The sequence below is a fragment of the Poecile atricapillus genome, chromosome Z, assembly GCF_030490865.1.
Source record: "Poecile atricapillus isolate bPoeAtr1 chromosome Z, bPoeAtr1.hap1, whole genome shotgun sequence".
In the NCBI taxonomy this organism is placed as follows: Eukaryota; Metazoa; Chordata; class Aves; order Passeriformes; family Paridae; genus Poecile; species Poecile atricapillus.
In genome coordinates, this window is record NC_081289.1 from 31,096,315 (window position 1) to 31,122,540 (window position 26,226).

General features: G+C 33.9%; 1 protein-coding gene across 1 annotated transcript in view; it reads right to left on the reverse strand.

The window, feature by feature from the left end:
- The window catches only part of LOC131572564 (cilia- and flagella-associated protein 54-like), a 101,538-nt gene that overhangs the window by 15,418 nt on the left and 59,894 nt on the right, over positions 1–26,226 (reverse strand). The window contains 17 exon segments of the mRNA XM_058825814.1: positions 319–421; positions 2,925–3,033; positions 3,440–3,592; positions 3,819–3,942; positions 5,155–5,337; positions 5,533–5,690; positions 6,602–6,740; positions 8,165–8,267; positions 13,476–13,645; positions 15,210–15,304; positions 15,734–15,950; positions 17,287–17,340; positions 18,231–18,353; positions 19,323–19,409; positions 21,893–22,075; positions 23,916–23,982; positions 25,592–25,798. Of these exon segments, the coding sequence (XP_058681797.1) occupies positions 319–421; positions 2,925–3,033; positions 3,440–3,592; positions 3,819–3,942; positions 5,155–5,337; positions 5,533–5,690; positions 6,602–6,740; positions 8,165–8,267; positions 13,476–13,645; positions 15,210–15,304; positions 15,734–15,950; positions 17,287–17,340; positions 18,231–18,353; positions 19,323–19,409; positions 21,893–22,075; positions 23,916–23,982; positions 25,592–25,798 (2,275 nt within the window).

Here is a 26,226-nt window from a genome sequence, read left to right on the forward strand (position 1 = left end):
TGAATGTTAACTATATTTTGCAAGGTAAAAATTAATTCATATATAATCAAAAATGAAAACACTTGGGTCTGTGTCTTCCTATTTCGTACAGAAAAATATTTTAAATACTATCATTCAATGCAATAAAAGGAAGAGATAACATCAAACAAGATCAAATTCTGAGAGATCAAAAATTATTTTATTTCTTTGTGTGATTTTTCTAGGAGGACTTTCAGTATCAGTATGATGTAAAAGTCTCTGCAATTAATAGTATGGCAAGGTGCACAATATATATTTCCTGTTTGGAAGAGGCCACTGCCCAAGAGATAGAAAACACACACTTGATTTGGAACGCACCAAATCTGTCTGTGATTCATCCTCATTAATTTCAGCAAAATTCAAATATGATAGTGCTATTTCAAGGTATGACCGTCTTATTAACCTGTAAGAAACAACATATAGAATAATCAGCTTTACTATCAAAGTAAGCATTACAGTGATACAATCTGACTCCTGCATAAGACTAGCTAGATACCTATCCAAATAAACCATTCATCCAGTGCCTGTCATCTACTTTAAGTGTAGCTTCTTTCAGAAATCCATGGGATCCTGTTTTAAAGTCATGTGAGTCTAAAACATCCCTATGGTGTGCTTAACAAGTAACAGCTTGATTTAACAGTACATCAAATATAATTTGCATTATTTGAAACAAATATTCCATAAATAAATTGCAAATATTTAGTAAGAAAACCCTACTTTTGCAAGGGAAGTGATCTTTCTGTAGTGTTTGTCTTCCTTGCACAATTTAAGGTATTTATACATGGCCCTGGTTTCCCTGAAACATAGCTAGCTAAATTTGGATATCAATCGAATTGGATCCTCAGTCAAACTCCCAAGAATCAGCTAAAATACCCACAGTGACCAAACAGACTTTTGTTTCCTAACTGGGCTCAGATGAGGAACCTTCTTAGTTTTGAGTTCTGTAGCAGAACGTTTCACACCTTCAGACAGTGATCACCTATTCCCACTCTCCTTCTATGTTTCCTTCTCTTTTCAGTGATTTTTACAGTAGTACTGTAAACTAAACAAAAATCATGGAATCATAGAATGATTTGGGTTGGAAGGAGCCTTTAAAGGTCATCTAGTCCCACTCCCCTGCAAGGAGCAGGGACATCTTCAATCACATCAGGTTGCTCAGAGCCCCATTCAACCTTACCTTGAATGTTTTGAGGTACAGGGCGTTTACTAACTCTCTGGGCAACCTATTCCAATGAAGCACCATTGTAAAAAATTTCTTCCTTATTATATCTAGTCTGAATCTACCCTCTTTTGGTTTGAAACCATCACCTATTGTGCTATCACTACAAGCATTATTAAAAGCTCTTAACTCCATCCTCTAAGCCCCCTTAAAGTATTGAAAGGCTGCCAAAACGTCTCCCTGGAGCCTTCTCTTTTCCAGCCTGAAAATCCAATTCTCTCAACCTTATCTCACAGGAAAGGTGTTCCAGCCTCTCGTAATTTTTGTGGCACTCCTCTGGACCTGCTCCAATAGGTTCACATCTTTCCTGTACTGAGAACTCCAGAGCTAGGTGCAGCACTCCAGGAGGGATTTCACCATATCAGAGCAGAGGGGCAGAATTACTCCCCTTGACCTGCTGAAAATCACTATACCTGGAGAATTTCTCCAATGTTTCTATTCCCTATAGGTTTATAACAGTCTTTTTATGCAGATTCTTGCTGGCTCTGCAGATTTCTTCAGATCTCATTTCTGACTTCCGCAAGCATAGCAACAAACTCCTGCTCATACAGTTACTATTCTGGACAGATTAATATTGCACAGAGTTGGTTGTTTATATAGTACAATAAATTGCAGCTTTAGTACAATTTGTGTAAAGCAAAATACAAAAGTCAGAGTATTGTACAGTTAAAGACCTAGCAAATTAACTGAGAAGATGGCAAATTCTACACTTGGTTGGCAACAATTCAGTTAAATTTCTAGTCTTGCTAACAAAAAAGGATGTGAGACATCAAGAAACAACTTTAATTAAACAATCCCACAGATATCACAGGCCTTGTATAAATGTGAGCAGGATGTTAAGCTCTCTAAAACAAGAAAGCCATGGTCCACTGATGTCTCTGTACATTCTTTTAAAAAGATCGTAGCAAATTAAACAAGAGTGTAGCAAATTAAACTTGCAAAACTTCACAGTCCATTTCTGCACCATCTTTCATCATGCTGGCTGCTTGTTGAGGTTTATTACTATGCTACTACTTCTACATTCAGAGTTCTGGTTCATTAACTTAAGTAACAGAATACCCAAACAAGCAAGGTAAATTGCTGCCTTTACACTGTCTCTTAACTAGACATGGCACATTATTCATTTAGACTGGTCAAGAAACAAAAAAACTGAAGTCCAATGTATCAGAGCTGCTTGACAGAATTTATTGGCTGTCTTGGCTCAGCTCTTCAGGCATCTTCTAGGCTGATAACTAATGCCAAAGTCACTGTCCTGATATCTGTTACAAACACATTTCCTACGCTCCTTCTGCTTCTGCTCTTCTGACTATTTCTGGCTGGTAACCTTTTCAAGCTGGATTTCTGTTATCTGGAAGGGGGCAGACCACAGCTCATCTTCTGAAATACGAATAAACCTCCTGTTTAATTGATAGCTCTGTTCCCAGTGTTGACAGATAGGGTACAAATTTGGAAATAGAACAGAAAGCTGCAACTTTAGTGTAGCGCTAAAAAAATGCTTTTAAATGTTCTTATTTGTTTTAAATAAGAGAATAAACATCCACTAGCTCTTCTCGATTGAAATAAAACTCTCTAAAACATAAAAGATACTCCATAATAGAATTCCCAGACCAAGTCTCAAAAAACTGTTTAAAAATTATATTCATGTTTTACTTAAATTCTTTTCAAAGTTATATAGCTATATTCTTACTCATATTTTTGATCATGTTGTTGGCTGATCTTAATAGCTTCCAACAGTGTTTCAATAGTTTTAGATGATTTGTTATTGCCTGCTTCAGTTAGCTGGCGTTCCATCTTACCTTAGAAAGAAATACAGAAAGTAAATTTTCAAGATGTTAACAATTTTTCTTCTGTAAGACCCACCCAATCTGTTTTTCCCTCCAGAAAAGTTGAACACAGTACATTATCTATTCTCCTGATAAGCAAGATCTGTTTAAAAGGTAATGCACAATACTTGTGTAACAACTCTCTTCACTGAGTAGATAAAATAACCAAACTTGGGAATCATAACGATTCCCAGCACTTCCTGATCCCAACCAGCAGAGCACTGTATATACGGACTTGATGAGCAGACAGAGGCCTGTTCTGTGCTGTTGTGCACACACAGTGTGGCCCTCAGGCCACAAAATGTCTGCATTTTTAGAACTATCATGCTTAACATTGCCTAGGAAGGCACTCAGGATGTACAAACAGGGGTTTATTTACCTATCTGAAAAAGAAGTTGAGCTTTCATATTAAATTTTTTTGTTGCAGATGATCTGCAAAGATTCAATGCTGATTTTAAATGCCTGAGAGCATAGAGCCATTGCAAGCGATCTGTTGCAGCTGTAGAAGTTACTTTTTCAGCTAATGTGTGTCCTAAAGCAAAAAAACAAAACAGTTCTTTGTACATTATTTAGTAGACAACCAATTAATGTGAAAATAAGCTAATTCTTTAGAAGAGATGCTGCTACACATTTACTGTTAAAATTCAATTTCCAAAAATTCAAGTGGTCGATGGATATAAATACAAAATTATAATATTGTTTGTATGAGTGAAAGTTAACTAAAACTTAAAAATAATTATGAGTTGTGTTTGTCTTACCAATTTTCATTTTGACTTGGGCTAGCAAGTTAATATATGGCAGGTAGATATTCTTCGTGGGTAAGACCAGACAAGTCAATGTACTGTCTTTTTGCCATTCAATGGGTTCACCATAATCAAAAATCTATGAAAAGAGTATGCTCATTAAAATCAAGCTGCAGACAGCAAATTAAATAGCAGATTGAAGAAGTAAGTTAGGTATTGCAAAACTGATGTGTCTTGAAAAGAGCACTAGAAAAGAATTCAATATTCTTGAATTCCTTTTCTTTAGTGTGTACTTGTCTTGCAGAAGAGTCTTGTGATGCAAACAAACAATTTTAATGAACTCTTGATTAAATTTAGTAACTTTAGGCTTTGGCTCTTAAAACTCCCTAAAATTAGTATCTAAGAAATAGATCTCAAGAGTAACCAAAGCCTTGGAAAGAAACTGTCATTTCTACAAAGAAATCTGACACCCAGCAAAGGCTGGAAAAGAAAAAGAAATTAGCATGCAGGGGCCAGTCAAACCTTTCATTCATGGAGATAAGACAATGGGGTGACACTGTAAAGTGTCAAGTCACTTGAAGGCTAGCAAATCTCACAGTTGGAAGTTTGAGACTGAAGTGATCTATATGATTCTTTATTACTAAAGGAAATAAATATTTCAATGGATTAAACTTCTGTTTTAGAAAATATGAGGAGAGAGTTTGATCTAGAAATATTTCTCTATAACCTGTACCAAATTCAGATAAAAATGCCTACATATTTTTGGATCCCAAACAGGTAAAGGTTTAGTACTCTCATGAAGTGCATGTCTTTAGATTTATTTTTTTATTTACATATTTAAATTTTTACATGGAAATTATTTCTTCATACCAATTGTAACAATCCATCCACCTAAAGTATCATGCTACTTAAAACAGATTGGCCTGATTCAAATTATTCTAAGACGCAAAGCTAAATTCTTGGATGCTTCAGAGTTAGGAATTTAATGATTTACATTCTCCCTGAGGTGTTCAGTATGAACATGTCCCTCATTGAAAATGGAAAAAGAGAGTGTTCTTCATCTCTTCAAAAGTCAAATTACCTGTATCTTTTTCTACATCTGGATGTGTATTTTGCAACTATTCAGTATTTTTAAATTCTGTGAAAATACCAGATTACACATGTGAGCATGCATGATGAGTATGGATAAAAAGTTTGGTAAGATTAACTACTTCTTGACACTATTCTAATGTAGTTAAAACTGAAGTGATCAGTTACTAGGAATAGCCCTTTTTAATAACTGATAAATAGTTTCCAGGATAAATAATTAAGGCTCTTGAAAGGATTTGGAAATGCACCGACATGTACTCACTGCTTTAATGGTAAGCTCATGTGCCAAAACAAGCAAGTTTAATGGTTCCACTGCAGAAGAGCAATGTTCTGAATCCTCTGTTTGCAGTGACAGTATTTCTGCCAGCAGAAGCATACTTTTCACAAGAGTCAAAGAAGCTGGCAGGGAAATAAATGTATCCTCTTGGAGTAAACTGATGATATTCTGTTTGGACATAGAGAACATAAACCAAAGTAGTTACTATCTTCCTGTCTATTTATGAGGACAAATCACACAAAGTGAAAAAAAAAATCTATTTTAGAGGCACTATTTCAAACTTATTTAATGCTGCCATCAGCTGTTCTGACTACACAAAAAAATGCATCAAAGAAAAGTGAAATTTTTCCTTTGTGTTAAAACCTGCAAAAGAAGTTTAACTTCTGCCACAGGACGTTTTTCTTGCAGGTCAAGAATAGCAGCTTGCACCATTACTTCAGCCTGAGTCTCAATATCACCAAAGGCTTCTGCCTCTACTATTACTTCTTTAATCACACTTCGGCGCTCAGCCACATCATTTCCTAAAAGAAGAGAATATATGAATAGTAAAAATAGAATAGAAAATACTTTACTGTGTGTTCCACCATTCTTAAGTATTACTACACTAAAAAGTTACAGAAAAGATGACATTATAAATTCCACACTGCACTTGTACAATTTCATCAATTTTGTGTCAAATTCACTTTTAAAAGAAAGAAAAATCACTTTGTTTCTAAACTGCACTAGGTGAAAGTTCATCCAAATGCTTGTTATGCAAGCCACCAACATAAACATTACAGTATTTTAGATCTGTTCCACTTGTTCAAAAATCTGATTTTAGTTAAAATAGTAACAGCCTTCGGAGAAATTATCCAACGCTGATTAAGTAAGAGTTTGGCAACAGACTTAGACTGATTTTGATACTTAAGTGAGCATCAGAGTTGTTCACAGAACCAGGGAACGAAAAATATTTTATTCATAACCAAACTTCAAAAAATGTGTTTTGCAATATCTCTCTTAAATTTTTAAAAAATAATCAGGAAAATTTTTACGAAATTTTACATAGGGATATTTCATTTATTGGAGATATAGAAAGTGAAAAATATTTTGAGACTTTGAAAACCAGAAGTACTCAGCATCAGCACTTTTTAAAACAACCATACTTTCTTAATTACACTAGAACATTTGAAAATTTTAGACACAATTATCAAAAGATAATGAACATTAAATGAAAATTAATATAATACTTTCTGTTTCCATGTTCTAGGTGATAATGTGCTCATAGATTTATTTTCTTTATTGGATTGGATGAATTTAGTACAAATAATTTATTCAGTGGTAATACAGCCTCAGAATTAATGTTAGTATTTTTTTTAACTAGGAGAAGAATTGTGTCTGTATAGGCTCATTTTCCCAGTATCATCCCAAAATACAAAGCAAGAAAATATAGTACCTTTCAGATCAACAACACCATGTATCTGTGTCACGAGTGCAGTCACTAGCATCGCTCGACACCTCAGCCACAAGCGTACATTCACGTGCCCCTGTGCTGTTACATGGGAAGGGAGTTGAACATCTTCAGTGGTGGAATCCTAATAAGTCCCAAAAGCAAGAAAAATGTTACTTTCTGAGTAACATACTTAACTACAAACAAGGCAACTGGGCAGCATCTGTCTTAATTAAATTAATACAAATATATTACAAATGATAGTAACATTCTAAACAGAAGTTTATTTGAAGGGTAGATAAGTATTTTTAATAACAGGAGGCCATTTATTATTTAAATTTTAATACACATAAAAATAATTTTAAGCATTGAATATTAAACCACTTTTTGAGTGAGACTCCATAAATATATCTATATACTATATTTGTTATGAAGAATAATTCTAAGAGTTTGGATTTTATTCCACTCCAAAAGGAATATTACAAAAAATTCTAAGGCACACAGAAATCTAATTGTAGAGCAGGATCAGTATCAATTTCTGGTACCTCAGTAATGACTAGAAAGAAAATTTTAGTTTTTGATTTCCAGAGTTTTATGTTTCTAGTGTTTAGAAACAAATATTAGTGTAATGTAGTACTACAGATGTTTGTGAGAATTCTCAGCTCAACTCCTTGTGCTATCTTTATATATTCTAAAAGTCTTTCTATTACTGAAATTCCATAGTCCATGTTCTACTATTTGTTTCAACAAGCCATCACCGGGCAGTCCACCACATGCATTTTACTTATACAAAAAAACATCATGACTGACTTGCATTAATGCAAATGAGAAAAAAAATACCTAGAGCTCAGTTACTGAATACAGGACCATCCTAAGAAAAGAGAGGAGCAAGTGCAGAGAGACAGAAGCCCCTGCTACGCAACACAGACAGAAAATAATTACATTGCGTGCAATAAAGTCCAGTCTCAATAGATGTTACAAAACCTAACTGCTCAATTGCTCTGACCATGTGAGTCAGTTTGACTCACTGTGCACTCAAAAGTGACTGTGGTGTGTGACCAACAGGCTTTCCAAAGCAGAGGTCAGAATCCCTATGTGTTGGACAACAGAAGCCAGCTGAAATCTTGCTCCATGTGGAACACAGCTATGATGTAAAAGGGTCCATATGGCTCTTTCAAAGAGAATTCCATTTTCAATCAGAAAATCTAAAGTACCTTAACTGAATAATACAAGATTTTCAACTGATAGCTTTTTTTTTTTTCACTTCTTTTTTGTTTGGGGGGTTTTAAACAAAAGAAGATTTTCAGTGCTGCCATTTGAGAGTAATAGAAATAAAAACTGTAATTCCTAACCTCATACAAATTATAATGATGACTACAGACACATTGAGCACACTTTAAGCAAGCAGGTATCCAAAGTGTGACAAAGATCATTTTTTTCCCAGGTTAATGGTAACCACATAATACAAATGACTGCTATGTTCTAATATTATGGAAATCACTCAACAATTAATTCAAGAAAGATTCATATACAAAGAAAGATAAGTCTAAAACAAATATCCAGACATACCAAACACTCCCTTTCATCCTTTTCTTCTTGAAAATGTTCCCCATCAATGCTAAAAACTTTTGCATCTTGGAGAAGTCGAATTGCAGAGAAAGCCAAAGCAACACTGTGGTATTTCAATAGAGAAATATTATTATATATTATGTTATGTTCTGTTCTGTTATATTATTATATTATTATTGCAAAAGAGAAATATTATTTAAAAATACTAATTATATTTGCCACTTTATGATTTCATTAAAATAGATACTTTATTTTTTACTATGCCAGAGATGTAAATCAACAGTTACCAATTTTGCATCAGTAAAACAAGGTTGCACTCAGACTATTTTCTGAATTCGTAGGCACTGCATCATAAAAGTGACAAAACAGCAGTAAGAGGAAAAAGCTGTGCCATAAGACACCCTGATAGTATTTCACTTTTAGGGTGGTCAGGCATTGGAATAGGTTGCCCAGGGAGGTGGTGGGGTGACCTTGCCTGGAGGAGCTTAACAGGCATCTGGATCTGGGTGATACAATTTAGTGGTTTAGGGGTCACAGTGGTGATGCTGGGTTGATGGTTAGACTTGATGAGCTCAAGGTCTCTTCCAACCATGAGGTTGTATTATTCTATCAATAGCACATAAGCTAAAATATATCATATTCTGTTGGAGCAATCAAAACAGAACTCCATTATAATTTCCAGTTACACACAGAATTATAGATTCATTTTTACTGGTAAAGACCTCTAAAATTGTCAAGCCCAGCTTTTAGATCTAGTCAAATCACTAGATCAACACCAACCATGGGATTTCTGTCTTCAGGGATAAGTTCTTAGAAATTAGAAGATGCAAAAATACTGAAAATTACAAGATACATTAAGAGAGTTCTATGTCATCCACAACTAAGATTAATACCTTTCTTTTTAAAACTTTTCTAGGCTATGCATTAATCCCGTTAAATCCACATGGTCAAATACTCACAGGATCTTAGTAAACACCATCAAGATAATGAGGTACCCCATCAGTAAGAAATCACATGACATTGCATCTACTGTACTCCCTCCCCCATACCCTAAATTCTTTTCTGGAGTTCACTCTGAACAGCACCTTTGAAAGATACAGACACCATTAGGACTGCTGCAACATTCAACCCTATGTGTCAAAAAATGAGGGGCTTAGATCTCAAAATATTGTCAGGTTTCTTAAAATATTAACTACTGGCTTTTTCTTTTTTTGCTGTCTTTATAAGCACTCAGATACACTCAGATAATGTTCCACTTTCATTACATGTACAAAATGTGTGTCTACAGCAGCAGACTTCGTAAATACAATTGTTTTATTAGATGAAGACATCTGCAAAGCCATCATAGACAGAACACCTTTTTCATAACAGTTGTTATGAAAATTTGGAATTGTTGTCCAGAGGACACACTACTCAAAATATTCTGAGAACTGCAAAAACCAATGTCTCTTTGTATTGGTTTCTCCCAATTGCACATTTTCCTCTATGTCTGTAAATCTTTACATTCTTACATCTTCTCTAAAACATTTTTGAGTTTGGTTTTGGGGACTGTCTGTCTGGGTTTGTTGGTTTTTTTTACCATTCTACATGTTCTCTGCCCAGAGCAACATTTTTCTAATAATTCTAAGCTACCAGAGAGTATGCCTAGCTCACTACTTAAAAGATTTTTTTCAGCAGGTTAATTGTTAAAAATGTATAACCAAAGTTCTTATCTATGCTGGTTTTTTATATAGACTCTCTTTACTTTGAGACTGGCTGTTATGAAGCATATGAAAAAAAAATAGAAAAGAATTATTAACACTTTTAAGTCCTTTTTATGCTGCCAGAACAATGCAAAGAGTTCTTAATGCAAGAGAGATTCATGGTCTGTGTGAATGTACTGCTTTTGAGATGTTCTAGACTAATGGTTCCAAAGGCAAAGATCTTGCACAAAGAATGCTGAACAAGAGCTGAACTACTTCTGAATTACACACATTATTCTGTCAACTTATGTATAACCACAGAATGGATAACCTCCTGTTAAGATAAGAGAGCAGTTTAAGTCTTCCTGTCATTTCTGATTCTACCCTCCTTGCTGTTTTTATGATGCAGACCTGGATGGATTACACCAATTCAGCACAAATAGACCCCAAAGTAACAATGAGAGCCAAAGCCATTAATATCTTGGCTTTTACCTTTCAGAATTCAATCCTCATGAATCTCTTTCATCATCCCTTTACCTCAGTTTTATTCAACAAAATGAAAACAGAATAAATCAATGTTGAATTTGATAAGTTTCTCTCTAACAACAGAAAAGGTGAAACAGAATTTGCTTATAAAAGAAAACAGAAAATAACGATAATGCAATGATGTACCCCAACTACTTTTCTTTTTTTAAGAGTTCTTCCCTGAAACCAGACATCAAAGTTAAATTACTGCAAAATCTGTTTTTTCTTGTAATATTGCTTGAGATGCTATGGTTCACATCTCAAATACCTTGGAGAAGGTACAGCACCTAAGAGTATATACAGGCTATTAACAAATATTAACCTAAATTCCTCAGCACCACTGCCTCAAGTTAACTGCTCTTGTCAACATTTAGCAATATTGAAAATGAGGCTATTTTTACCTATATGCTTACACATTGATTCCTAAGTAAAATATAGACCACAAGCCCAAAGATTCATATATGCCTTGTTTTAAGTCAAGATTTATTAATGTAAGCAGACAAGCACACATTTGGGTAATTAAAAAACTCACATTTATAGGACAGACACTAGTCTCCTTGAGATCAATGGGATTAGTCCTATATATAAACTTAATTCTGAAACATACATTTTTTTGCAAGACAGAAGCTTGTAATGCAGAAGCTTCCCTTGATGAAATTTTTGTGACCCTCTTCTGCTGTCAACAAGAGTGATGTGTCTATATATTTCCCTTGACAAAATACACATCCTTTTATCAGCTGGATCAGAAAGTGACAAGATGATCAAAATAGGAAAGTACAGCTGACTGTAACAATTTCACCACTAGGTCATTTCGCTAAAGGAAAAAAAAAAAAAAAAGATGAATTTCTGTAATATGATGCAAAGTTTGATTTCTAGGCTGGCAGGCAGAAACATTCAGCTGTCTGAAGAAATGCTTCATTTCTATCTGAGGCAGACATATCAGCAGTTTCCATGGCAGTGCAATAAAACTGCAAAATAGGTTAAAAAAACCCAAACTCTTACTTTGTTTTTGATTTTTTTTTCCCCTGCTACTGACCACTATCAAGATATAAGACCCACTAAACAAACACCCATCAAAAATTTGAGAGTCACAGAAAGTGATCTATAAAATCCTTGACATCCATTGAAATCCTCAATATTCTAAAAAAGTTTCTTCAATCTGAGACAAGTTATAAACCAACAGAGAAACTAGTCTCTAGGATATAAACTGCATGACAAAATGAAGGCTTCTTCATTGAAATCTCTTGCATATACTGGATATAATCAAATTCAGCAGGGTAAGAATGTCTGAGACAGGACTCCACTAATATAGGTTTTACCAAGCCTAGTATCAAGCTAAGATTACACACACAATATTTCATAAGTGTGCATACTTGGTTACTAGTATAGTGCCTTTAAAAAATTCAGGACACTCAAAAGTATGATGAGGTGACTGTCAGTGACTAGTGGATTTCTCCTTGACAATTTAAAGTAAATTAATCTGCTTTAAAACCCATTGAAATGGATTTATATTTCATGATGAGAAATGTCCACAATTAACCTACAAATTCTTGCTTTGCATCTTCACTAATGACATTATTGCTAAATGATTACAGTCCTAATATCTGAATCTTAGGGAAAATAACATAATAATTTTAAAATAACATACACAAAAGCTGGGGTAAAGACCACACTGCAGACTGTTACTGTTTTCAGTTCAGCAGTCTATACAGCACAGTGAAGCACCTGTCCTTGTTAATTATTGTTACTGCTGTACCATAACAATGCAAAAGAAATTGTGCTATTTAAAAGTACTGATTTGGAGAGTTTTTATTCAGCAAAGAGAGCTGAGAGAAGGAAGGTGGCTTGTTTTGTCATAGAATAAACCATAGTAAGAAATTCCACTGAGAGTGATTTATCTATTGGCCTGATGAGCCACCTACCATTTCATCAGCAATATTCACCACTATTTCAACAATAAAGAAAGGGTTAATTTTTTCCCCTTTTTTTGATGCTTACTGTGATATAAGATTTACTGCAGCAATTCTGGTGTGTTTAGTTAGATTAGACCTAACAAACATCATAAATACTGATTACATTGTACCAAGTCTCAATCTAGTCTGGCAGGTGATGGTGCTACACCTGAGTGCGCTCCATCTGTAGTTAGCAATTGAAAGATTTTTCCCTCTAATAAAGTATTAGACAAAAAGAGCTTCTCACTGATAAAATGATGCATTAAACTAACATCCTTCTTACACAAATTAATGTAAAATTACAGGTATGTGAAACAGATGAATCCTCCTAGGTAAAAGACCAAAACAATGGAAATTAACATCTACAAAGTGTTAATGTATTTCTGTATGTCCAGTATATTCCAAGAACATTAAATTCTGCAAAAGAAATCAGAATCTCAAAAAAAAAAACCAAAACAAACAACTGAATTTGGGAATGTTAATCTGGAGAAAATATCAGGGAGATATATACAGATACATAGAGATAATTCAGCTGTAGAGATAATACAACAGTATTTTAGATACCATCACTAACAGTATAATTAATGCTGCTAAAATCTATTCTAATATGTTAATGTGTACTTCAATGCTTTTTAACCACTGTAATTTAAAAAATAAAATCTTGACATTTTAATTTGAAACCAATAAGTACATCAAGAAGAAATGTTCCTTTAGGACAGAAACACAGGACACTCTAGAACAAAGTAGAATTCAGTAGTTCAGAGATAACATTAGTGTTCTGTTGTACACTTTAATATTGTAAGAACACACATGATCTAACATATCCAGACTTTAACCAAAATCATGAACATTGCAACTTTTTCTTTGTTCTTATACAACACTTTATCACAAAAACATCTCATGGGGAAATTGTAACTGATTCTCTGTGCCAATTGAATCTCTGACCCTATAACTGATCATCTTTTTAAAAGTAAAATAAAACAATAATAAAAAATATTAAATGCTTCTGTATCTTACATTTGTAAATATACTAAAGGAGTTGTTACAGATAAATGCTCAGATTTACAATATTGATGTAGTAATAATGAAATTATTTTTTAATCACTGGTGGTCAAGGCTGTGCAAGATTGGGTTGTTCATAGTATTAATCACCTGAGAGCTGCTTGATGCCTTTGGTGAGAAATAGAAGCCAGTTCAAGTTTGGCCTCAATAAGAGCCTCTAAATCTTCCACAGAACATCGAGATATGTCTCCATCATATTTGTCGTGTATGTCCTGTACAAAATAGCTAAGACTTTCTTCAGCTTCTGTCAATAAAATCCCCTAGAGAAAAACAGAGTTATATGATTTCAAAAAGTAAAGAAATAAACATTTTCTTTAGATATATTTTTTCTGCACAGCCTGCTATCACTGCATCTTAAAATAAATCAATTTAAGTGAAATATGCCTTTTCTATAAATGGGGGTGGGGTGGGCAATTCTGCTTTTCTTATGTTTTCAGAATTATTGTGTTTAAATCAGCTACATCTTAACTGTACCAGTTCTATTGCCATGCATGCTTAACTACATATTTTAAGGCTTAGAAATGTTACTCACTAATTTCCCATTCTTTATCTAATAGCTATACTTGATAATTTTATACTATACTTCTCACTATGTTTAGGAGTTTTAAACAATAAATACAATATTAGAAACAATATTAAAGGTGTCAAAAGAAGTATTACACTCTTTATTAGCTATATTTTGACATCCTTGTGTGCAGTATATATCCTGAAAGTTCAACTATCATTTACAGTCTTTCTGATCAACAAATCTGTAGGAAGCTGTGAAAAACACATCTAAGAAGAAATTAATTTTAAATTAAATCTCAATTGTGAAGCTTTCAGCAGAACTAAAAATTAATTTAAATGTTTGTATGATCAATACACTACTTTGATCAAAATTCAGAGCTCTGCTTTAAAAAAATCACAAAAAAACCCCAAACTATAAAAACCCCTCCAAAAGAATAGAATAGTTAAACAAAAATCAAGAGTAAGAAATATATTATGCCTCTTAAATGAGCCCTATCAGTTCAAATGAACATTTCTATTTTAGTTATTTTCAAGTTGCTATTTTCAATTTATTCTGAAACTTTTAACTTTCTAGCATATAACCTACACCAGTTGCTATACAAATTCATCCTCCCTTCTCCAGATGTACTTTGTGCATTACTTTGCTTGTAACAATGGCCAAAAGTAGATACTTCCAAAGTGCAAGACCCCTCTGAATGAAGAATATGTCAGCCCTTAATTTTCGTATTTTTGTGATGTGAAACTGCCAAGGATAAAGTTTACAATTAAGCAAAATCCAACTAAACAAACCCCCTTCAAACAAGGAAGTTCTAAGCTTCTTTAATAAATAGTATGTTTTTTAATAGCAATACTTTTCTAATAAAAAGTATGTTTTCTTCAAAATAAAGTACCAGAAAAAGCAACATGAAAAATTTGAAATATTTCACATATGAGAATGGTAGAGAATGTTTTTTATTTGCATAGCATATTGCCCCATCAAAGAGTCTCTGGCATGTTCTACAGATGGTACCCTCTGAAAGGAGATGATTCTATCTTGAAATCCCATTCAGTCTTTACCCTTTATGCTGAAATAGTCATACTGAGATCTGATTGTGGAAATATTTGAAAAATTATGTACAAAAAATGACAAATGATTGCACCAAATGGTCAACACTTCATGCACAGCTAGTAAGACTACAGTCAAATTAGGAACATAAATTTTTAGTCTCCTTTTTCATACCATCCTCTCATCATAATTTCTGTTACATTGAAGGCATTAGCAATGTTTTTGGATCAATCTGCATTTTCTTAATCCTTTCTCCTAAAAGTCAAAATTACCTTCAGCATGGCTATACTTAATTCATCTTTACGGTCAACAAGATGCACCACTCTGTCTCTTTGTTCCTGTTGTCTTGAATTCTGATCAGCATCAACTGTAAAATACATTGCTGATAAAATTTCAGATTACAGATGCAGAACCAAAGCATTCTCAGTAACTGAAGAACATAGACCTTTTGTCTCTACAAACAACTGGGACTTTCAACATCAAAGTAAGTAATAATGGAACTTATTATTATTGTCGTTATTATTATTGTTCTTTTTGATATTATTGTCATTATCATTATTATCATTATTATCATTATTAATAATAATAATAGAAGAATAATAGAAGAATAATTGAAGAATACTAGAAGAACTTCAACAAGTCTTAATGCTTATTTCAATAATGACTAATTTTTTTCATCAACATTTAAAATGAGTATTTTCATAACATGGCATATTAATTCATATGCAGTTAAAAGTGAAAAAAAAAACATGCTTGAAACAATATAAATAAACTTTTCCACCATCCTTATAATTACCTCTTACATTTGATGCTGTAGTTTTGTTTGGCTCTGGCAAGCCGCTGTTGTCAACACAATATATTTTTTTTTCAACTTTTTCAGGTATATTATTTATTGTAGCAGAAAGACAAATGATGAGATGCATTTTGGCTAAGGTTAATTTATTCATAGTTTGTTGGTTGCACAGTGGCACCACTGTTAAAGACAGAATCGAATTAAATGTATCTTCCAGTACCTACAAGAAGGTTAATAATTGGGATTATTTGAAATGACACATTTTACCTTTCTCTTGTTCAAGACATATTCTGCTTCTATTAATTATAACACAAATCAACAATTAACATGAATAACATTAGTAATATTCTCCTTTATTATGAATGAGTTGTTTTTTTGTTTTTCCAAACTTCACCCCTTAATAGCACTTGCTACAGCCTCAAGAGATTGGTTTTACAGTAGAAGGTGTATCTATGAAGTTATAGCTATTATCACTGCAAGTACTACTTTTCTGCATTGTACGTGAATCTGTAGTTCAAAAAGTTCAACTCAAAGAAAAGTCTGCTGTTAAGGTAAAAAAAATTCTTGAATCACATCATTCTAGCACATTTCATAGACTCTTTTTGTTATTCATTATAGCATCCTTGTTTTATCATGAGTTTAATAGTCTCATTTTAGATTAATACATTTAGAAGGTGAAAGTCTACACAGACTTGCAAGATTATGAGACCAGTAACAGCGCCACATATACTGTGAAGCGTTCAAATCAAAAGCTCAAGAAAATGCACCACTTGAAAAGAAATCAGAAACTAGTGAGATCAAAAGTTGTCAAGATACACTTCTCATTTCCATCCTGTAATACCAATTGTTGTATGGGACACATAAGTTTACTGTAAACAACAGAGACAAGTGGAGGGAAAAAAGTAGAGGTTTTATTTTACCAATTTGTTTTAATGGTACAATTTTTTCACATTCTGCTAACATTTACCCCTACCAGCTCAATGGATCTGACAGAAGGTTAATAAAAGGAAATTATTGAAACTGAAAAACACAAAAGAAGTTATTGATAAACAGGTGATTTTAAATAAAATGAGAAAATTACTGTTTAGACACTGGTTTATAGAGTCACCATTTTAATTTTTTTTTACCTCCAGAAACAGACTTCAACCCCCATCTGAATTAGGACAAATCTATGAAGACAATTCTGATTGACAGAAATTATAACATTAAAACTGACACTCAATATTTTAACAGGATAAACACCTAAGCTTCCATATCACAACAAAGACTGAATAACTCCATTAGTGTGTTTTGCACAGAAAAGCCACAGATTTGTACATATTAGATCTCCCATCTGAAAAATGGTGAAAATGGTAGTTGCCCTTCCCTTGAGAGGTCAGCCATAAAATTTAAAATTTAGGAAACAGTAATCCATTGAGAAGAATATGTCTTCAATTTACTGGATTTTTTTAATAATAACATGAATTTTTTTCTGAACTGGAAAATTCATACCTTAAGACAGTGAAATAAATATTTTTTATAGCATAAAATATTTACCTCTTTCAGGCTTTTTTTACCTGCAAATTTGTAGTACTCATGAGAGATTTTGAGGAATCGAATTTTTTTAAGGCCTGGAAAATGGACAAAACCAAAAGAAATTATTATGTTACAATGTGAGTATAAAACAAATGAGTTAACAGAGGTGGGAGGAGGGATATTTCCCTTCAAATCTGCTCATTAAACTCAATTCGCTCTGCTTCACTGTCTGCAACACAGGGTAAAGGAAGCAAACATGAAGTTTGTCCAATGCTTGACAACGCTTTTGGTGATGAAATTTTTCCTACTGTTCATGCTGAATGCTAGTGCTCTGTCCAGAAGTCTTTTGTCATGTCACCTACCCAAAAGCATCACTCAGATAAGGGATACCTTGATTGCATTCATGCAGGATTAAATCATTAGTCCATTTCGGTATGTGCTTGGGAAGCAAGGGAAGGATGGTTATGGGGGAGGCTTACCCAATAACCTGATCTGCCTACACAGGTATGCTCACAGGTAAGACAAAAGCCCCGGTCAATTGTTAACAGCTTCCAACCCCTGTAGCACATTAGTGACCAGATAGAGGGAAAATCAAACTGACCTGGGGTGATGTGAGTGTCAAAGCCCTGTGAGCAGCAATGGCGCTTATGGCCCAGCATCTCCTGAGGCTGTCCCTGCCCTCCCCAGGACCCAAGACCCCATGTCAGCTTTATCTATACTTTTCATGCCTGCATATGAAATCACACGTTTTTTCTACAGTAGTATCTGCAGTATTCAGTGTATAAAAAACTTGTTTCAAAACTGATTTTTGTCCCTGCTACTTAGTGAGAGATTTTAATGTCATTCAAAGCTTATTTAATTCATCTATTGAAAGAAATTTAGGAATTTCTTAGGAACGTGTAACAACTTGCAGATATAGAGTATGTGCAGTTTCATGAAGAAAATAGACTGTTAAAGTTCAATGTCATACTTTTCTGGTGTTTACCTGGATTTGTTCGGTATATCTGTATCCTGCTGGTATTTTACATGGAATTCTCTCTCCCGAAATAAGCAAAGACAGTTCATGAAAGGCCTCCGTAAAAAATCTTATATCTGTAAGTACTTTAATCTATGAAAAAATAACAAAGCCTTTGATTTGAATGTTATTCATTATTCTTTTTGCTCAAAATAAAATGTATTCAAAGGTAATTTTCAATAGATTTGACAACTAGAATAGTACATTGATGGAGAATGATCTTCAATGGAAAGAAATCTTTTACATATTACAGTGAATAATTGCAAAGATGGGTCTTTCTCTTTGAAAAACAAATTCTTTAAAAACTTGCTCCTGAGAAAGGGAAAAAACTTGCTTCATCTGGTAAGAGTTTTGACTGCCCAAGATCAAAACTTATTTCACAGATTTTACTCATAGTCTCATAGTACTCAGCTACTCTACCTAATCCATATCAGCATTTCCTGAAAATATCTGAAGTCAGTATCACTTTGACTCTTTAATACTCTTAATATCTCTTGATAGTTAGATGCCTTAAAAAAAACAAACCCAAAACTCACAAATTATTTAAACAACAACACAAAGTGAACATTAGTGAAAAGACAAATATCTATTCCTAGATTTCATGGAATCTTGTTCTACCATGATAGTAAGAACAAATCCAGAAATGAACATTTGGGGAAAAAATAGTCATTCATGTTTCACACTTAAGAAAACATTTATAAGAGAAGTGGAACAAGATAAAAAAACACCAAGTGAGAAGTCTGGACCAAAGAAGGAAAACCTCCTCTTCATTAAATAGAGAGTAAAAAGAATTTATGGAAGCACTCAACAGCCTATGTAGGAAATTAACAGTAAAATTGTGTAAATAACTCTGCATGCTCCTAAAATTGAGAATATAAATAATAATTGCATTTAGAAAGTAGCCCTACCATCTGCTGTGCTAAGAAACACTAAGCAGCAGCTGAACTTTAAAGCATTACTTTTCATAGTAGAAATATACAAATACTGAATTGATTACACTTAACAAAGAATTGAAAAGCTTACTTGAAGCACAATGTGTTTTGAGAAAGTTTATTTGATTACCTTGAGGATTCTTCCTTCAATACATTTAGCTGGATCCTTACAAATCTCAGACACAATATATTGGTATAATGTGAACAGAGGTAAAAGCTGTAGCAAAATAGTAGATCATGCAGCTATAAACATCACACAGGGTACAATTATGGAAATAACACATTGCAATTACGTATCAAAAGTATATAGATAAGATTACTGCTTTGACCTTCACACACCATCACTACTTCTCTTACACTTTCTGAAAGATTAATGTGTTAAAAAGTTAATCAACTCACTAAAGCTAAGCTCTGATACTACCTTAAATGTGCTACACAATGTAGGAAATTAAGTTTGTCCAAATTATTCTCTGTATTTAAGGTGGGGTCTTTTACTACAGCATTACTGAGTAAACCTACTGGAAACAGGTTGGATTTCTAAAACTGTCTGCATTTTGATGCCTTATTTTTTTTTCAGTATAGCTAACAGAAGAATAGAATTCTGTAAGCTTTTCAAAATAAACACAATGAAGTCCTGCAACTGTCTCAGTGAAATTATACCAGTTGTAACATAAAGTAGATGGTGATGAGACTTAGTGACAAATTAATTTACATTTTAAATTGAAATTTTTTTGTAGGGACAACTAACAAAAAACCATTTTAAAACTGAGCTCTTTTAAGTATAGATACACTGTATATTCTTCCAGTATCTTAAGGGGCCCTACAGGGAAGCTGGAGAGAGACTCTTCATCAGGAACTGTAGTGAAAAGGCAAGGAATAATGGGTACAAAGTGAAAGAGGGGAAATTTAGGTTAGATATTAGGAGGAAGTTCTTTCCTGTGAGGGTGCTGAGACACTGGAGCAGGCTACATAGTGAACTTGTGGATGCCCCAGCCATGCAAGTGTTCAAGGCCAGGCTGGATGGGATGTTGAGCAACCTGGTCTAGTGGGAGGCATCCCTCCCCTTGGCATGGGAGGTTGGGACTACATGATCTGGATGTCCCTTCCAACCCTAAACACTCTGTGATTCTATGATCTATTGTTAAACAATATTTCAGAAAAAGTAGATTCTTTCTTAACAGATTTATGTGTTTATTGAAAATGAAAGAACTTCCGAAATTTAATTACTTTTCAGCTTTTACATTTTTCTTCACTTTAAAATGTCCCCAAGCTTAGAAAATGCTAACAGCATTGTTAGATTTTTGTCAAATTTACTTTAAGTTTTCATAATGTAGCTTAATATTTCTGAATTTGGATTACAAATGCTTGAGGCAAATGTTTTAAATGTACCCATACAGTTTCCTACTGATATTTGAAGTAGTTCAACAAAATTAGTCTTTGAAGTTTTATTTTTAATAAAACTTGAATCTTGATGTATTTTGATTTAAGTGTCAAATCAACTTAGCACCCACCATCCAAAACATTCCCACACAATAAGCATTCAGGGGAAATGAAGCTCTCATTCGGCTAAAACTGCAATTTCTTTGACCATGATCCAAGACCCGGATCTATATTCTGCTGGCAAAAGTGCAGAAAGAATCAAAAATGTGCATGGCCATGTGAAGCAAACAGACAAATTAAGTGCCTCTGCCTCTAGGTAATTGTCTGCTCCTTGATTTCCCTGGATCTCCCATAGTGAGGAAGTAACACAAAGCTAAATAACAAAGTGAACTCCAGTAACACAGGAGCGGAAGAAGCAACAACAGGAGTTAGCCTGAAGTTCCAAAAGAAATCAATTCAACAAATGGCTTACAGGCAAAAAAGGTGTAACATCTTTCTGCCTCCTCCTGCCTAACTCCTCTTCCATCTCTACCTCCTAACCTTTGTTATTCCCTGCTGCCAACCCTCCGATCTTTCCCCATCCCTGGTACTGGCTCCGCCACTTGCAGGACCTTGCCATAACTGGATTTAACTCATCAAAGCAGGAAAAAATCTATCTGCTTTTTCAGATGGAGAGTTTTCTGTCATGCTTGATTTACAGTGAAATAATCACCTGACAGGAAATTCTGTGCATACAGGACCAAACTAGAAAAGAGAGAGTATTGTACCTTTTGCAGTACTACTACTGAATTCTAATGTATAGCACTGCTGTACCCTTGATGGTACCTGCTGTACCTGCTTACCTTTGAAGGAAGCTGGATTGAAGTGGAAATGGTCAGACATTAAATGGAGGAAATAGGCACATGAGCAGCATAGGAGGAAAGTTATAAAAACACTTCATACAGAAGAATAAAAGAACATGAAAAAGAGAAAGGCAGAAGGGACTTTTATCTACTGGAAGTTAAAGTATTGAAAGCATTCAGGACATATTGCATTTAAAGTATTTTTCTGTACTATGTATTTTAAGTAGTATATAATAGAAAATTTCCTCTAAAATGTCTGAGCTAAATGAACCATGTGTTGTCATCTTCCAGAATAAAAATTTTTCCTGTGTTTTCTAAAACTTGTATGCAGCAAGCTGTACCTTGTTTCAAGTGCCACAGAACCTAGCCATAGGGGTATTTTGCTAGAGGTTCTGAGGTATCTCATAAATACACCCACACAAAAAATTTAGACTAGGTGTCTTAAAAATCATTTCCAGATGATAAAAATAATACTTACTATTAAATTTTGTTTTGCACAGTGTAGTTCAAACATAATGAAATTCAGACTTGCAACTACAGTAGAGATATCAGCTCTGTAGCGATCAGAGAACAGGTCAATACCAGGAATAAGAATACTTGTTTCATATTGTACAAAGTCACAGTCAAATGTTGGATGTTGAAGAGAAGCTCTAAACAGGGTCTAAAAGTAATAACAATGAATTATTTGTGAAAAAGTGTACAGGTATTAGTGAGACACTATAAACTCCAACTCATAAATGACTTCATAAACACAATTCCATCAATGCCTTAATTATTCAGCTGTTTCCAGCCACAATATTGAAAAATATTTTTAGAGAAAATGTTTTATGTGTGAGGCTGATGGAGAAATAAACAAGATGTAAACAGTCTAAGGACAGTATGTCTCCCATGGTTTCTGGAAGAGTTGCTGACTTTAAGGCCAGTTAAAAGCTATTTCCACCCTAGTTCCACCTTTAACTAGGTCAGGTAGTGCAGCTTATCAGCTAGTGCAGCTTAAATCATGTAACAAAAAAACTAACATGAAATTTAATAATTTCTGGGAATGTTGCTGACTTTAAAGCCAGTTTAAAAGCTTGTTTCACTCTAGTTCCACCTTTAACTAGGTCAGCTAGCACAGCTTAAATCATATAACTAAAAATTAATATGAAATTCAAGGAAACCATTTAAATGTTCTCTCTTTAAAAGGGAAGAATGCTAACATTGTATCTGATGTTGGATATTCCTTCCCAATTGTGTTTATCTTGGTGTAATTAGCAATGATATGCTAGAGAAATTTGCATTTACACTCAGATCTGAAATATTAACAAGCCTAAAGCCTACACCAGAGGTGGAATTTAAACAAGGTTATAAAAGCTTTCCAATTCAAGGAACAAATTATGGCTTGAACTTCTTGCAGTACAGTGACAGTAATTGATTATATTTTTCAAGACAATCACCCTGCAAGCTGCTTCTATCCCAATTAACATCAGACCCACTTCAGTCAAGTCACAATTATTTCTACTGTTACACAACTGGAACAAATGTTTGCTACCACTTCTGTTGAAAGGAGGAATCACCATTGTTCAGCTTTGTAATTGTTCAGCAATTACAGTGCTAGAAGCAAGTCAAAATTCTCCTTTACCTTTGTTTCTTCAACTTGTTCTCCCTTTGGTGAGCTTAACAAGTTTTCCAGTGTGGCCTAGGGCAGGTCTCACAGTCACAATCATGACACAAGGTATCAGACCATGTCATTGCTTGGTTTTGGAAGAAGCCAGAAAACTTCCTGAAACTGCACTGAGATGAGTAATCATTGATCCCAGTAGAGTATAACTGGCAGAATACTTGCAGTCCTTTTTCCTGTACTGCTTTTGCTACTGGCATTTTAACTTCCATTTAAAAGTAAACTGAAATGTTGTGGGTTTTTTTCTTTATAGGTCTTTTTTCTGAAAGTCTGCAAACTTAATTTTAATGATATCATTTTCTTTGTGAGTGAAATTGAATCATTTTTAATATCCTCTGGTTTTAGAGCAAACTTATTATAGAGCTGAGATTTTAGTGTTACAAACTAATATTTTTCCATGCTAAAAAAGATTCAAAAATTTCTTTTTTTCCAAAGAATCTGTGCTCTTGGTTGAAAACTGAAGACAATCTGTGAAAACTCTACAGATCCAAAAGAGAGCACTCTGTTCTTGTTGATGCCATCCAGCTCTTCCTGAGCAGAATACTTCAAGTGAAGAAAAATATATTTGACTATCAAATGTTTTAGTCATCTTCCCTTTTCAGTATTTTTTCTCTGAGACACTCTAGCCTCCTATTGAAATGATAATTTTTAGGCTATAATACAGAAATAATGTTAAAAAACAAAGAATAAAAACATTGTATCTAATATGCATAAATTGTATACTACCTCTGATCTCCATTTTTCCTTTACAAGCAAAACAAAAAGAGAATTATTTTAACAGAGGGTCATTTCAGAAGCAATTTGTTAACTTCATGAATTTGAATTGCAATTGCATTCTTACCTTAAAAAGTATCGCAGAAAAATAGCAGTATTTTGTTCTTAATCTCATCTGTGATGTTGTTATATACCTAAAGCGCAACAAATAATAAAAAATACAAATGTACCCATCAACATAAATTATTGAAATCCTTGGCTTTTTAGCCTAATGTGATAATAATACTAATACAATCTAGATGTTTTTCCTACTGGAAAACAACTGCCTGTTTTTAAATGGATGCTCAGCCACACCATGCAAAGAAGCCTTTGACCGAAGATGTAACTAGACAAAGTGAGTTGTCTAGATTATCTTCAAACTTAACGGAGAGACACAGGCAATCTAAGGGCAAACTCCATCTCATACAAAACTAAAAAGATAAAGCAGATTAAGAAACTCACACTTTAAAGTGTATTTCTTTCCATAAAGGAAGCCTAAAATAACTAGCACAAGTAGCTTAACGTGGCAGGTGTCTAGCTAAATTTAATGATTCCCACACAGTACCTCATCAGAGCCTTAAACCATCCTGGCAGAAGGGTAGTCCAGTGATCAACAATCCTAGAAATTTTTACTTCAATCTTAGAATATTAGAATCCTTTAATCTGCATTTTACAGCCTGTGACTAAGTTGCTGTAGAAAGAGTAACTCAAGAGAAAGATGTTTAACAGTCCAAGTGAGGTCTAAATACAAAAAAAACACCTGAGGGAGAAACCAGGAGGACAGTTCCCTCCAAATCCTGCCATGATTTGGCATGGAAGTATTAGCAGTAAAGGGATAGTGTCCAATGTAGCAAATAGGTGCCACAATCACCTGTAAAAGCAGCTAGGGGTTTGGTCATGCCTAATGGGACCTGACACTGAACCACAGTTCAGAATTAACAGGGCTGCCATTTATAATCAAGTTAAACTCAGTCCCTGGGAGCTGACTCCTTGAGTCAAGATTTAGCATCCTTCTGGGTGCTAATTCTAAGTATGGAAATGTCACTTCATTCTGAAATACCCATGCTAGCACTTACAAAACTGCCTTGGCTTATAGCTATTTTACAGTGCTATCAATATGGCCTGCTTCACAGGTAAGGTAATTTACTTGGATGAAGCTCTGCCCTTTCATTGTGTTTCTAAGGTCATTTAATGTTGTCTTGGGTACTTCTAGATTTATATTTTGCACAATACATTGAGGAACAACTCAGAATTACATTCACAGAGTTTTTCCAGCAGTCAGAGAGTACTACATGGAAATATTTATTGATGGCAGATTTTTATGCAGCAATTTAAATTTTATTTAGTTCTAATTCACCAGAAAACTAGTACTTTAGGCAGTAAATCTGACCTCAAGATACATTAATATTTAATATGTGCAATAACTTGGGAAATGTGATATTTTGATTGAAAATCAGTATGACTGTAAAATCCTTGCACTTATGACTTTGTATCATTTTGTTTTCTTGTAATGATCTCTCCATATAACATACAGCTGCATTTATGATCAGATGATAAATCTTTGATAAAACTCAATAAAAGGGAAAAAACAATATTCTCCAAAGAAGCAAATTTCTCCCTGAAAGGAAAAAATCCCCTGCTTTTGATGAATCCTTTTTGTAACATCTCATTATTGGTTTTTAATTAAATTGAAGTTGCCTCATATCTGGGATGAGCAATTTTCTTAAAATACGATAGAAATACATATAGGGATAAGATACTTACTGAGCTATCTTAGCCACTAGGACTGCTGCATGTAAACATCCCCAAGGTCCAGCCTGAGAAAGAAATTTCTGACTCATATCAGTTGATCTTCCAACTGCAAAGCAGTCTGTAGCATCTTTCTGAAAACTTAACTCTTGCCAGGTGTTAAGAGCATCAGCAATATTGAGTGTTTCATCAAGGGCTTGACACCAATATTTAAAAGCAGCTCTGTAACATAGAAAATACCATCACATTGCTGACATTTTCTGAAGTGGAAGATAAGACCTGTCTCATTTTTCCTTTACTGACTGAGATTTAACTAATTCTGATTGGGTTAAAAATTGAAATATAGTTTCTACAACACCAAAAAAATATACCATTTCTGGTCAAGAGACTTATTTGGACTCAAATTAAATCACCAAGCCATCAACATTAGTTCTTAAAAACACAAAAATGCACTATTAATTTCCTTAATGGCAACTAGATAGCTAAGAAAAATAAACAATGTCTAGGAAAAAGCCCTCTCAAAATATAGCTAATAGTAAGTAGATGAAAAAAAATCTATGGATTAGCAGACAGCACAAGAACTTACATGATAGTAGAGGTGTATAGGGCTGACAATTAAAAAAATTGAAACTTTTATCTTTTTAAATCCA